The 13,551-nt window shown below is 51.9% G+C and overlaps 6 protein-coding genes across 6 annotated transcripts; 3 read left to right on the forward strand and 3 right to left on the reverse strand.

The window, feature by feature from the left end:
- Window positions 1–149: 149 nt before the first annotated feature.
- Window positions 150–1,242, forward strand: VTP21DRAFT_10980 (uncharacterized protein; the record flags this gene model as incomplete). Its single annotated transcript, XM_069390375.1, has 2 exons — window positions 150–978; window positions 1,061–1,242. 2 exons carry the CDS (start codon window positions 150–152, stop codon window positions 1,240–1,242), a joined length of 1,011 nt encoding a protein of 336 aa, XP_069252530.1.
- Window positions 1,243–1,826: 584 nt separating this feature from the next.
- VTP21DRAFT_10981 (uncharacterized protein) lies at window positions 1,827–5,245 on the reverse strand (the record flags this gene model as incomplete). Its single annotated transcript, XM_069390376.1, has 16 exons — window positions 1,827–2,039; window positions 2,116–2,363; window positions 2,430–2,486; window positions 2,555–2,980; window positions 3,037–3,163; window positions 3,234–3,324; window positions 3,390–3,440; window positions 3,504–3,677; window positions 3,741–3,888; window positions 3,962–4,007; window positions 4,069–4,226; window positions 4,305–4,449; window positions 4,534–4,619; window positions 4,691–4,735; window positions 4,800–4,952; window positions 5,017–5,245. 16 exons carry the CDS (start codon window positions 5,243–5,245, stop codon window positions 1,827–1,829), a joined length of 2,397 nt encoding a protein of 798 aa, XP_069252531.1.
- A 194-nt stretch (window positions 5,246–5,439) lies between these two features.
- On the forward strand, window positions 5,440–7,136 carry VTP21DRAFT_10982 (uncharacterized protein; the record flags this gene model as incomplete). The annotated part of the gene is made up of 3 exons (XM_069390377.1): window positions 5,440–5,480; window positions 5,571–6,019; window positions 6,181–7,136. 3 exons carry the CDS (start codon window positions 5,440–5,442, stop codon window positions 7,134–7,136), a joined length of 1,446 nt encoding a protein of 481 aa, XP_069252532.1.
- Window positions 7,137–7,833: 697 nt separating this feature from the next.
- Window positions 7,834–10,193, reverse strand: VTP21DRAFT_10983 (uncharacterized protein; the record flags this gene model as incomplete). The annotated part of the gene is made up of 2 exons (XM_069390378.1): window positions 7,834–9,365; window positions 9,443–10,193. 2 exons carry the CDS (start codon window positions 10,191–10,193, stop codon window positions 7,834–7,836), a joined length of 2,283 nt encoding a protein of 760 aa, XP_069252533.1.
- Window positions 10,194–11,067: 874 nt separating this feature from the next.
- On the forward strand, window positions 11,068–11,656 carry VTP21DRAFT_10984 (uncharacterized protein; the record flags this gene model as incomplete). Its single annotated transcript, XM_069390379.1, has 2 exons — window positions 11,068–11,304; window positions 11,414–11,656. The coding sequence occupies 2 exons, from the start codon at window positions 11,068–11,070 to the stop codon at window positions 11,654–11,656; spliced, it is 480 nt and encodes a 159-aa protein (XP_069252534.1).
- Window positions 11,657–11,948: 292 nt separating this feature from the next.
- VTP21DRAFT_10985 (uncharacterized protein) lies at window positions 11,949–13,344 on the reverse strand (the record flags this gene model as incomplete). The annotated part of the gene is made up of 4 exons (XM_069390380.1): window positions 11,949–12,634; window positions 12,716–12,931; window positions 12,994–13,134; window positions 13,233–13,344. 4 exons carry the CDS (start codon window positions 13,342–13,344, stop codon window positions 11,949–11,951), a joined length of 1,155 nt encoding a protein of 384 aa, XP_069252535.1.
- Window positions 13,345–13,551: the final 207 nt, after the last annotated feature.

Here is a 13,551-nt window from a genome sequence, read left to right on the forward strand (position 1 = left end):
GGATATACTTCCGTAGAATCTAAATTCGCTCTAGAAATAGTTTTGCTTGTCTTATACTTTTAAATCCCGTGTCTGCCTCTTAGCTCTTAGAATTTTACACTTTTTTTCTCTATCATATCCACTATCGAACTGTTCAAGTAGGGAGAAACATGGCTAGTGACAATGATTTGTATTTCACTTATTATCAGCAGGGAGGACTGCAGCTACAACCGCCGCTACAAACTCGAGAGTCCCTCCATTATACCTCACAAAATCCTACGCTTACTACACTACCTTTCAACTTCCCGCCCACCCCAGAATTCTCTCCCGTGCCCTTCAGCCTGGACTTCATGCTCCCTTTAGCAGCGGAAGAGCCACCCTTCTCCGAAACCTATTGTTTACTAAATGGTAGCAACGCACCCTTATTCGCACCCGCAATAACAAATCAAAACACTAGCGCGCCTGACCCGCAGTGTTTTGTCGGGGAAATGGCCGCCTCTTTTGAGGCTAATCTTTATCCATCCAACCTACCTCTAAAATCGCCAGTATATGCTAAACCAATACGTCATCCCGGTTTTTACAGTACTTGGGAGATGAATCAGTCACAGTCTGCACTTGTAAAAGAAACTTATTCCTTACCATTATGTAACGGGAATTATGAGGTGGTCACAAGGAACAGGACAGTAGAGGGGGGAGGGAGCCAAGAAATCGAGCGGACGACTCCGAACATTTTGCCGAAAAGTAGGGAAAATGCTGAAGTTAAAAAGTTGAAACGGAATATCGGATGTGAAGTGCCTTCCGCCGCAGCTCTGAATAAGCAGGAGCCTTTGAAGCAGCCTAAAAGGGTAGACAAGGTGAAAATAAAGTCCAATAGCCGCAAAAGAGCATCGAGGGTTCCTGGGGAATACATCTGTGAGCATCCTGGGTGCCAAAAAGTATTCACACGCTCCTATAATTTGCGCTCGCATATGCGTACGCACACATCCGAACGGCCATATGGTAAGCGCATAGAGCACGCATAAATATACAGATTGTAGATAGATAGGCTTACGGTTGTTTTGATTCTTCATTTTCGATCTAGCCTGTACATTTCCCGGTTGTGATAAACACTTTGCGCGCTTGCATGATCGCAATCGCCACTCGCGTTTGCACACGGGCCTCAAACTCTTTAAATGCGCTACCTGCAAAAAGGCATTTGCACGAGCAGACGCTCTAGCTCGACATCTTAGAGTAGAAAATAGCTTATGTTCAACGAAGAGTTAGATGACTCTTTTTATGCTTATGCTCTCTGTTATGGCATTCATACACTTTTGACGCTATCCAAATCTATTTATTCGTTTTTTATTCTTGCTCAGATTTCACTTTTATTTTTACTGACTATTCTTGTTCATTTTTCGCTTCGTAAATATGGTACATTATCAAAAGAAATGAAATATATTAAAACCACTTTTGACTGCTCCGACCCATCTTGCATTTACGAACAAAGACTTCGGCGCTTTCGCATCCTTTAACCATAAATATCCTAATCAGCTCAATGGTGCATAAATATCTAGTGCGAAATGACGAAATTCGTTGATTTTAAAGTTGTTCCGGATTAAATCGCCCAGCTAGATGAGAGTTCAAAATGCAAAACCTCTCTTTGATTCGTAAACTTATTTATATAGCAATGATCAACACTCAATGAAGCAATAGGATGAAATATCTTCAATCTATATTGGTTTTTTCATTGTCCAAATCAAATAGCTGGCCATCACAATAAAAAGACAATATTCAGAGGAAAGTTCAAAGCAAAAGGAAAATATTTGCGACCATAAAAAAATAAAAGGGTGGATTCGATCGCATATCCACTAGTAGTTTTCCGCCATAATTAGCAGAATGAGGCTCGTCCATCCTGTAAACGGGTGGCTGCGTAGGCCCTCGCCAGTGGCGGCATGATATTGCTCCCAGGGGTATCCGGTGCGCTTGAACTCCTTATATACGTTCTGAATGAGATTCTCCCGCAATGAAGAATAAATCTCTCGCGCCTTTGTCTGATATGGTCCAGGCTGATTTATATAGTTCTGTTAAAAAATAAAAATGCGCGATACTTATAAGCAATATAATCCAAATGGTATAATGGGGAAAATCGAATGCAACCTTGTATAGGGAAGAGAGAACCATGTAGTTCATATTGATCCATATGGGCCCGCGCCAATAGATCTCGCCTGTGTAATACTGGGGGTCCTTCTTGGAAAGTGAGAGTAGCCCGAATGATGACCAAAGCTCTTCGGGACTTCGAATCAGGTCGAGTAACATGTCCAATTTTGGATCATCATGAGAAAGGAGGCCAAGCATTAGAGGGAAGAGAGAGAGATAGCCTTTGTGACAAACGTGTATGGACTCCTCTACAGAAACATTCAGTTCAGCTCCCAATAAATTTTCTTAAAAAAAATAAGACGATTTTCACTCACCCTCCTCGTTAACAGAAAGGTCGCAGAACACTCGGTTCTCGACGCTCCAGTGGAGATCTAAGAAAAGCGATTAAGCGGCCTCGTTATAATATAAGCTGCGTTGAGCTATGATTCTGTTTCCTTACCATGTAAATTGGCAATCAAATTTTTTTCTACTTTTGTATACTCCGCGGCGTCGTCCTCCTCGCCCAACCGCTCTGCAATGGCTTTGAGCAATCGCGTCATAAAGGCCATCCACGAGTGCAAATCTGCATGGAGCTCCGCAACATGAGGGGGAGACGCACGCGGGTAATCATCCAAGCCCGACGTAAGACAATGGCCCTGGGTGCGCCCGCGCCACCTGTAGCCTTCGCGATTGCTCGTTGCCTCTCGTCCCCATTCCTTTATTTCCCCGCGCTGCGTCTCGCGGAACCATTGCCAGTTGAGACGAAGTTTTGGGTAGAGTCGTGCAAGATAATTACGGGCGAGTTCGACCGAGTCCAAGTGGGCGCGAGTCACACCCGAATCGAGCTGATCCATCCCTCCCATAGCAACAAAAGGTTGTTGGAATCCTAGATTCGGCAATTGCGTTAATCATCAAACTCACAGTACAACTGAGGGTTCATACCAATCTGATCTGCATGGAGCAACGAGTGCTCAGCATGCTCCACTCTGTCAACAAAAGCTTTCACAGCCATCAATAGCGTGGGAGGATTGGCATAATGGGGAAACTGGACCTGGAATTCCTCAGGGACCTTAAAGGATGATATAGCACATCAATACTGCCATCCGTGGTAGCCTTTTATATGTAACAGGAATGCTCACCCTGCTTCGGGCCTCTTCTCCCAAAATTTGTTCACGTGCAATCCATCCATCGTTATCCATAAGAGAGTACCAATTCTCAATTATCTCCAAACTTACGGGAAAAAAAAAATAGAAATATGAATACACGTCAAGGTACACTCAGGATAGACCATTTACCTCAAATCATTGTCCCATTTGCCAATCAAAAGTTGGTGAAAGCCCTCGTCCCTAAAAGACACACGTGATGAAATTGGAGCTGCCCCCATTTTGAGGCGAGAAAATGCTAATTACCAGTAAAATCCACGGGGGAAGAATGGACGCGAGGGGGTGGCGGTGAAGAGCGAGCGAGGCGCCGTGGTTACAGGTCGACGCGCCTTTTCCACTGCACCTGAGGAGAACTCATAGTCAGCATCCTCTTCCTCATCGATGCCAGACGCGTCCACGATACTCGAGCCATAGAAATACCTATGCAAAATGGATCTCAGATTCTTGAATCGGTTCGTATCTCTATAATGGTGTTATACGCACCCAACCCCTCCAAGCATATTACTCAATAGATATTGCCCAAACTCGACCTTATCTGCATCAAATCCCTTGGCTTGTAAACCAAACGTGGCCTCAAATCTTTCGTCAAAAGTGGAGTAGGCATGTTTAAGATGGTTGGAGATTGAGATAGCTAAACAGAGTAGAGCCGAGAGCAAAAGTTGGCATTTGCAATCTTGGAAATTAACGAGACCGTTTTCAATTACCATCCAGTTTGTGGGGTGCGGATTTGGAGGTAAAGTAGACATCGAACTGTTCGAGCAACCATTTAATACACGCGGTTGAACATAGTACAGATAATTGGCAGCATTACCTGAAAAGGTCCATCGATAACTTTTTGGAACGCAAACATATTAGCGTTGGATCGAACTTGATTATCAAAACGTAGCAATTTCGAGACATCGTCCAAAGGCTCATTACTAGTGGCAATGTATGATTGAACGTGTTGGAAGAAGTGTGCTTCTATGAACTCTGAAAATAAGCGAGCGATAAAAAAGGCTAAATTAGCTAAACAATATATCTCTCTCTTTGAACTCTAAAAATTTCTGCCTTTGGCACGCCAGGCCTGCCCGTCAGGAGTGACCATTCCAATGAATTGAGTTTCACTAGGCTTTCCATTTGTATCCTCCACCCGGACTGAGAATTCGCCCAAATCCTTGGTTGAGCCCTCGACTACCGCCGCAGTGTGGAGGCTCTATAAGGCAACAGCTCCTTTCAGTCCTATTCACTTTTCCACTACAAAGGGGATAGGAAGACAAATGCTAGGAGTCATGATTACCTGTCCCGAGGGGGGAATATCGGCCATGTCTAACTCTCCCTCGCCATCGAGCCCAACATAGAAGATCATGGATACCTTTGGATGCCCTGTACGTTACAGATAATCCAAGTTTGCATTGGTCTAGTGCAAAAGAAACGCACCATAAAAAAGTACTAACCATCGCCGGTGGGCTTTCCTGTTATTCGGGCACCCCAACTACCCCCTAATAGATTCCCAGAGTTAACCCATTCAGCCGAATATACAAAATAGAGTCGTCCAGACAGTACCATGATTTCCGCCGGGAATTTTAACAAACTCCGTCTTCAGCTCGAGTCCCAGGGGATGGTCGGAGATCTTCTGCATTCCGAATGACCGGCCATCATGCTTATAATAGCCAAATCCCTTCAGCCCATCGTTTTGGTCACATTGATGACGCATGTCTAGACATGGAAAACATAAGGACATTCAAACTCTTCCCACAAACTGAATGAGGTGTGCTCTTACGTTTCCATCCTTCGGGATCCTCGGCGTCATACCAGAGAAGGCCAGTCATCAATGAGTGCGGCAATCGCGGCCGCGTGCCAAAATAGAGATTGGGCCGATACGTGCCCCACATCAGGGATGCATTGGAGGCAGCCCGTGTCAAGGAGTGGAACTCATCATGGGCAGAGGCGGCCCCCACAAGGGAATAGAGCCAAAATAGCAAGCTAAGTAGAGTGCACGGGTTGAACATCGTGCAGGAAAGGAAAGTCGGTGCGGGTTACTTGAACACGCTCGATTTTGGTGGAGACTCAGATTTTAGTTGCATAGGGGTGGCGTAGTTTTATGGTTATATAATCTGATGAATCTTACCCTTTTGGAGCAGTATAGATAAGTGCGGTCTTCCATTCCTTCCTCGACTCAACTCGCCCTTGCAACCCGACCACCATGCAGCGCAATGTCACCGTAACGCCCAGTTTTCGACCAAAGTTGGCTTCATTTGATTTGATTGACGCTTTTTTTTTGATTCACATTGTTATGCCTGCTGTTTAAACCTGACCTTGCCCATTTCTCACTAGACGCCCCTCCATTACCCGAAGAGTCTCCATTCCCGAGGAAACCTCTAATCATATCAACTACATCTCCAATCAAAACTACCCCATTCCCCAAAACTATGCATATCCCACCCGGATTCTCAATAACACTTTCGTAGGTAATACGCATCCTTGTCTGTTGCTTGAAAATTCAGATCTTTGGTCCCAATTCCACGAGCTCCAAAATGAAATGATTATCACCCGCGCTGGGCGCTGTCTTTTTCCCACCCTGAATCTGCGGCTGATAAATCTCGACCCGACAACAAACTACAGCCTCTTTCTTGATTTTGCTATGACCTCTACCGAGCGATTCCGATTCAAGGACGGCGTGTGGGCACCGTGGGGTCGGGATCCGCGTCGCCCGGACTCCACCACTGACGATGTGCAGCACATGCAGACGGGAGTTTACACGCATCCGAATTCTCCATGTCTAGGTTTCATTTATTGGTCCGCTGAAGCTGTCGTCCACACTGAGCTAATCCACTTTCTCCCCCTCCCCACCCCTCCCTTACTTCCTTTTTTCCTTCCTTCCTTCTTCCTCCCCCATTCCCTCTCTCCCTCCCGTCCTTCCTTCTCCCCTCCCTCCCCCTACCAGGATCGGTGTGGATGCAATCCAGTGTCTCGTTTAACAAAGTAAAACTTAGCAATCAGCTAAGCTCCGCAGGGAACTTCTACGACCTGTGTAAACTCAACGAGTACTCGACCGAGGCGACAGGCATCTTCCAACTCATCTCCTTCCGCAAATACTGTCCCCGCTTCCACCTGATCGAGCTTGGAAAGCGAAATCGCCGGGCCACCTACCAATTCGAGCACACCTCCTTCATTGCGGTGACGCACTACCAGAATAGCAAGGTCAATCAGCTCAAGAAAAACTACAATCCCCACGCGAAGGGGTTCCGCACGGCGGATGAGCGCGCCATGCAGGCCAAAGCGGGAAAGAGTCTGCCCTCCTTTTCCGCGCTGATTCGGGAGCCGTCCATTGAGGAAGAAGAATGGGAAGACGATGAGTTCGACGGCTGGAATGAAATGGACGAGAGCATCCAATCCATGAGTAGCGAAAGTGACCGTGACCTGGGCGTGTTGGAGAGCTGTCCAAGGTCGACTCCACTCCCCGCCGAACCCATACCGCCAGGGTCCATCTGGCACCGCGAGATGAGTATATCGCACGAGCGGTTTGTAAATTCCGATCGCTCCTCCCCCATGACCCCCCCTCTCCCGAGCTTGCGGGCTAGCATGAAGCTAGCCCACAATGAATACCCTTGCGCCAAGTCGGAGGAGCTGGGCCCGCACCCCTCGGAACTCAGCCCTCCTTCGAACCGGCCGACGATGGTGCGCTGGATATCGTGCCCCGTGACCTCTGCGCAAACCGATCCTCCTCTCTCGTTTTCGCGGCTAATCAAGCATCCCAGTCCGCCTCGTGAGCCCAATTTGAATCAACTCCAATGGGAGAACAACCGGCTTCTCGAGTTTATTCGGGAACGCTATGGCATCCATGCCGAGAGGGAGGCAGAGGCTATTCTAGGGATGCAGGTAAGGGATGTTACATTCTAGTGGCAAAAGGAGGAGAGACGGGCAGAGATCCTTGATGGGGTTCGAATATCATCCTCTACGAGGGGTAGAGACGGGAATATATCGTTTTCATAAAAAAATCTATTCGTGTGTATCCATGGGAAGGCCGGGGGGTTTTTTTTTTGAATTGTTGTGCTCTTGTGAATCAGTTTGTAGCATAGGTTTAGCAGATATTATATTGGCACAGGAGTGTATTTTGCTTGCAAAGATGTATTTGGGATACAGGGTATATATCATGATATATATAGTGTTGGGATAGGATGGGTATTTAGTTACCAATAAATAGCATCGTATCATGAGTCGTGTGGAAACCGCTTTGTTTGAAAAGTTGCGCGGGTTAGGGGGAAGGGGAAGGGGGAGTGCTTGGCTGGCCTTAAAGCGATATGTCCCCGTGGACAGCCAAATCTTCTCCACCCGTCCATGGCAGGGCCTATCACGGAAGAGTAGATCCGTGGGTTCATTGCACTCGCCCTGTTTCTTCCTTCTCCACCAGCAGAGAAGAGGGAGAATAAATAAGAGACGACTACATCGATTGCATTCATTTACATGCTCAAGATATTACATAAAAATTACAAGAGAGGCCATCGAATAATAATACACCAGTATACAGTATATAGATACTTCTATACAATATAGATAAACACTAAATTTACACGACACATTGTTAAATTTACATGAACTACATAATCAAGTCTGCGTTGCGGCCACCGCTGGGAAGCACCCCTTGGCTACCCTCTGCCCCTCCCCCCTCCCTTCCTCGCAGGTCTTCGGTATTCCGCCAAAACTCAACCCCATTGGCGGAAAAGGAGGAGGGGGTCAGGCAAGAGGTCGAGGCAGACAGAGCGGTGGAGGTGGGTGAGGAGGAGGACCATTTGGTGGAAAAATAGGATATCATGTTCTCGGTCTCGTCGATGTCCCCGGTGGTGGCCGGCTTGTGCAGGTGCAGGCCCGAGAGGGTGGCGGCCTCCTCCCCCTCGAGCCAAGGGGCAACCGGCGACGAGAAAAAGTCGCCGGCGCCTTGCGCGCCGAGATGGAATCGGAACCCCATCATCAACTGGTCCGGGACCGAATTTCGTCGCGTCATCCTCAGGGCTCCCAGCCTCGCCTCGTCCACCTCCTCCACAAACCCGGCGAGCCCGGTCGCCGTCACGGATGGCAGACTCGCGCGCTTCGGAGGCGCCTGCATCGGCGGCGGCTGGCTCTGCTGCGTCTGGTTGTTAAAGCGGAGCCGGTCCTCCATGAATCGCGTTCGGTATATGTCGAGGGTACGCTGCAGCAACGCCCGGTTTCCGGCCAGCTTCTTGCGGTTCAGCCAAGCGAGCTTCCACCCACACTCATTGAGGACCCTTTCGTAGCTCCTCCGCGTGGCATTGTCGCCCTCGGCGGGGCCGAGGGCCCGGGGATAGACACTGTTGTCGCGCTTGAAATCCTCGGGGATGTCGGTGAGCCTCACGTCCCCGAGGCTGATGCGCACCCTGGTTCGGATGGGCTGCCTCTGCTGGAAGGCGTCGAAGCACATGTATTTCGGGATGCGGAGCAGCTGGGCCCTCTTGTGGCGACTAGCGGCGGCACGGCGCTCGTTGGCCTCTTTGGTGGCTTGCTCCATGGCGAGGGCGATCTCGCGGTCGGTCTTCTCATCTCGCGCCTCCAGCTCCTCCTCGGATTCCTCCATCATCTCCTCGAACTCCTCCGCTGCCGCCGCCGCCGCCTCCGGCCCCCCCTCTACCGCGCCCGCCGCCTCCTCCCCCCAGCCCCCCTCGCTGTCCAGACTCAGTTTGCGAGCCCCCTCTGGGCCCGTCCCGGGCTTGCTCTCCCCCCGGGAATGCCGCTTTCGCAGGGTTCCATTCCGCAGCTTTTCCTGCCGCACCACCCGCCTCGAGCGCATCTCGGGACAGCGGTTCCGATAGCTGTCGACGGCGCGCTGCAGCAGGCCGCGCCTCCCCGCGATGATCTCCTGGTTCAGCCACGCGAGCTTCCAGCCGAGGATGTTGCAGCTGCTCTCGTATTCCCAGCGATTCCCTTGGTACGTGTTTGCCTGGCAGTACGCGCGTGGATAGAGACAGTTGTCCCGGCGGAACGGGAGGGGGATGGTGTCCAGGGGGTGGGCGTCGACGTCGGCGCGGATCAGGTAGCGGATGTTTTGCCCCTTGACCGAGTAGGTGAAGGAGATGTGTTCGATCCCGTTGAGAAACTCGGTCACGGGCGCGGTTGCTTTGGAGGAAGAGAGAGAAGAGGTTAGCAAGAGGCAGGGTCCGGAACAATGAGAGCCAAAGGGGGATGCTATCTACCGGGAAGCGCGTGGTTCGGCTTCGTTTTCGAGGCTCTTCGCGCCCTCCTCCTCTTCTCCAGCGAACCTCTCCTCTCCGTGCCCACCTCCGAGCACGATATCGCCCGTCGTCGGCCGTCCTTCGGGGGGCGTCCGACGCGCCTTTTCTTCACCTGCTGCGTCGCCCCCTCGGCCTCCTCCGCCCCCTGTTGCTCCAGCGAAAAACCAGCGGCGTCCACCATCGACCAGTTCATCAAACCACCGGCATCCACCTGGTTCTGGGCAAGCAAGGACTGGATGGCAGCCGAGGTGGTATCGACCCCTAACCCAGGGAAATAGAGCGCGCCCTCCGGCGGCGTCTCCACGGCCGTTGAGAAATAAGCGCGCGGGGGCAAGTTCAGCATCCCGATGACGTCTTCTCTCGCGATGGAGCCGAGCAGCTCGTCCTGCCCGCGCCCGGCCCCCGAATTTGGCATAGCTTGCGTGCTTCCCAGGCCCTCGGACATCTCGAGCATGTTCGCGTTTCGGTAGCCCCCTACGGGCTCGCCATTGCCGCCGGGGGGGAAGAAAGCCTCGCTGCCCGCGAATTGGCACGCCATGTCCATGGAGTAGGCCATGGGCGAGGACGAGGCCTCCGGCTTCAAACAGGGGGCGGGCATTGGCTCGTAGGCTCGGCCGTCGATCGGGATCAGCGGGTGCATCAGGACCGCCTTGTCTTCGACAGGATCGTGAGGTTTGGGCAACATGGGGTCCACGAGGTGATGGGTCACCATCGTCCTGGAACAGAGCACTCAGTAGGAATGATAAGAATGAGCCTTTGCAGGAAGGAAATGGTCAGAGAGGATGAAAAGAGTGCGTGGGCAAAAGAGCGAATGAGAAAGGGGGAGAAAAGAGCGTGTAAGCGAGCCGTTACGTGCACTGTTCGGGAGTTTTTTTCTCGTTTTTTTTTGCGGACGCCTAAAGTAATTTTTTTCTCACCGATCCAGCGAATAAATGGACAAGTGTGAAATTTGACGCTGTCAAATAATTTTAATTAAATTGCTTCACCCGGCGGCCCCCCTCCCCCCCGTGCCAGCGGTGTAGGACGGGGGACCGAGGAGAGGGTGCTTGTTTTATTCGAAAACGGCACAGATGAGCGGAGGTTAACTCCCCTTTGGGACTGGCCTTGGCGGGCCTTGAGCCGCGCCGAGCCTGTCAGGCCTCGCAGCCGGCCGCGCACCGCGATCCTGAGCGGATCGAAGTTTCCATGGTTGCCCTAATAGGGTCCTGCGGGCTTACCTAAGGTGAAATGGGGCAGAGCAAGGGTATGTGAACCGGCCCAAGGATCGAGCCTCGCCTGCAGTCATGCGGGCGAGGGATTCGCATATTCGCAAGGGGGGCAGGGGAAGGGCAAGCTCGCAGCGCGGATGGCCGCTGCAGCGCGTGAGCCAATTTCGCAGAGGAGGGGGGGGCGCGGGGATGGGATGCCATAGAGGGAAACCGGGCTTTTCTTTTTTTTTTCCTCTGCCGCGCGAGACTGCAAGGGTTTCATCCCAAAAAATCCTAACAAAATTAAAATCGTCGAGACTGGCTGTGCGGGAGGGCCCTCCAAGCCCAGATAGCGGGGGATAGCCAATGAGCCGCCCCTCCAAGCCAGATTGCCGAAAAATGCTAAAGGAGCCTAGGAATAGCCGGGAGTGCGAGAAAGCTGAATCAGAGCGGGAGGGGGAGGGTGGTCCGGGCGAGCGGCCTCAATTACCGCTTGGGCCAAGCCGCCAGAGAAGAGGAAAAAAAGCGCGGTGCCACTTATGGGCCAGTGGGAGGACTCCGAGGCGAGGGGGCGAGCAAGGAGAGAGCAAATATGGGACCTCGGTGCCGATATCTCGAGCTGCAAGCGAAACCTGGGTAATCAGATCGACATGGGGAGCCAATTTTCACGGTGTCGTTTATCCCGGTGCTCAATTCCAGCGGGCAATCAAGCCATCCGACGCTCTGTGCTGGGAAAGTTGCTTAGCTCACGCGGGGCGCTTCTTCCGGTGATGACGATTTCTGCGAAATGGATCGAGATCTCCCGCAGAGGGGAGAGCGAGGGCAGGAGAGGCCGCTTCTCTGCCGCAGCCCACGCTTAGGCCGACGTGAACAAGGCCGGGCCGGAGGTTGCCCTTGCTTGGCCGGATCCTCACGCAAGACTCCGCTACCAGCGGGGACGAGGGGCGACCCGATGCCGGGGATTTCAGTTTGGATGCACGCAATGTAAGTAGAATGCCAGAAAATCAAATTTTGCGAATTTATACATCATATAGGGGGGGGGTGGGGGGCCTAAACGGAGAGTTACAAGAATAAAGCAAATCATGGGGGTCTTGAAAATGAACGAAAGAAATAAAAATAAAACATTGAAGTGAGGCGGGGGGTCATTGGGATAAAAGGGTGAAATAAAAGGGGGAGAGGAATCAAAAGAGAAAGAAAGCTTGAGTGTTTATAGACATATTACAGGGGAGGAGGAAAAAAAAAAGGAGTAAATAGATAGACAGATTGCGAGATGGTAAATATCACTTTCGACTTCTCCCGACCACCACCACCTGCATTGGATCCGCCCCACCGTACCGCCGCTTGATGGGAAGCGTTTTACTTCGCGCCACCTCGACAGACGGCCGGTGCACCGGCTCCTTGCTGGCGGAGGGCGCGGTCGCGGCCGGCGAGGGAATGGGCGGAATCGAGCCGGTGAAAGGGGCTCTAGCAGAGGCGAACGCCACTCCCCCCTGGGTGCTCTTGCTGGGCGGCGGGTCCTTCAGCGGGTCGGTGGGGGCTCGCCGCTTGGCGGGGGCCGCGCCCACATTCAAGCTCGGTACGGCCGAGGGATACTCGGGCGCCGCGGCTTGCCCGGCTCGCACCGAGGGTACCATGGGTGCGAGTGGGTTCGGGCGGAGGGAGGAGCTCCTCATTAGCTTGCTGCCCTGCGGGATGGAGAAGCTTGTGTGGTTCTCAATCAGAAATGCAATGACGCGCTGTGAGAGGCGGTAGGTGTGGGGTGCCATTTCGTCGTCTGGGTGCGACAAGAGGCCGGGCTGGAAGACGGAGGCGAGATTCTGCGAGTCCATACGGTTAGCATGACTGTGCGCGGCAAAGATGGCCAGCATATCAAGGAGGTATAAGAGCATAAACTGATGCGAAAGAGGAATGTGCTCAATCAGCAGCTGAAATTTCTCGATTCGCTGATCGCTGGTCAGATCTTCGACTTGAGGATGCAAGATGAAAGGGAGAGGGGAGGTCAAAAGCTAAGCAAAGAATGGGCTCCTCGTCGACAATAGATACTCACGCATCACATTCCGGAATTCGTGGTAATAGCTGTGCGGGATAATTGGCTCGGGCAGGTAGTTGCAGAAGCGGCGAAGCACATTCGCGGCATCGTGCACGCTATAGCCCTTCCAGTCCAGAGTGCTGCCATAGGAGGGCGGGGTGTCGAATATTTGCTGGAGCTCGCCTATCCGCTTGGCCGACCCGGACACGCGAAAAATGCCCTCGACGTAGACGGCTAATGGTCAAGAATGACGGGGGTCAGAGGAAAGGCGCAATCAGGCCGCTTGGACAACTCACCTTGATCCTTTAAGAATGAGCCGCATTTGGCCACGATAATGGGGATGTATCCATAGCTGTAATCATGGCCCTCTATATAACTTATTGTCATGCGTGCGTAGTTTATGGATTCGGTGAGGGGAACGCCGAAAATGCCGTAGGCTACAGGGGAGAACCAGAGGGGAGGGGAGGCGCAAAGCTTCATGGTTAGCATCGCTGCGATCATCCTTCTGCCTCAGGAGAGCAGGGAACGCTCTTACCTCTGCCACCGGTGCTAGGGGCGCTTGCGGGATGGTTGGGCTTCGGGGAGTTGCGCCTCTTCCACCACATCCATTTATTTGGCTTTGCCGGGCTGGTGGATGTACTTGTCATTGGGATAGAAGTGCTACGGGCGGACGTGGTTCATAGAAGGGGAGTTGCAAAAATCAAACCGGCAGCAGGTCAGATTGTATAAAAATAAAAGTGCGAATAGCGAGCCGTGATCAAGGTCCCCTTAAAAAATGGTTAAGCCACTCAGAAGGGGATGGTCGAGCTGGCGGGTGTCCAACCTTATCCCAAGGGTCGATATCCAATTCCAGA

The sequence above is a fragment of the Calcarisporiella thermophila genome, assembly GCF_041956535.1.
Source record: "Calcarisporiella thermophila strain CBS 279.70 unplaced genomic scaffold VTP21scaffold_8, whole genome shotgun sequence".
Classification (NCBI taxonomy): domain Eukaryota; kingdom Fungi; phylum Calcarisporiellomycota; class Calcarisporiellomycetes; order Calcarisporiellales; family Calcarisporiellaceae; genus Calcarisporiella; species Calcarisporiella thermophila.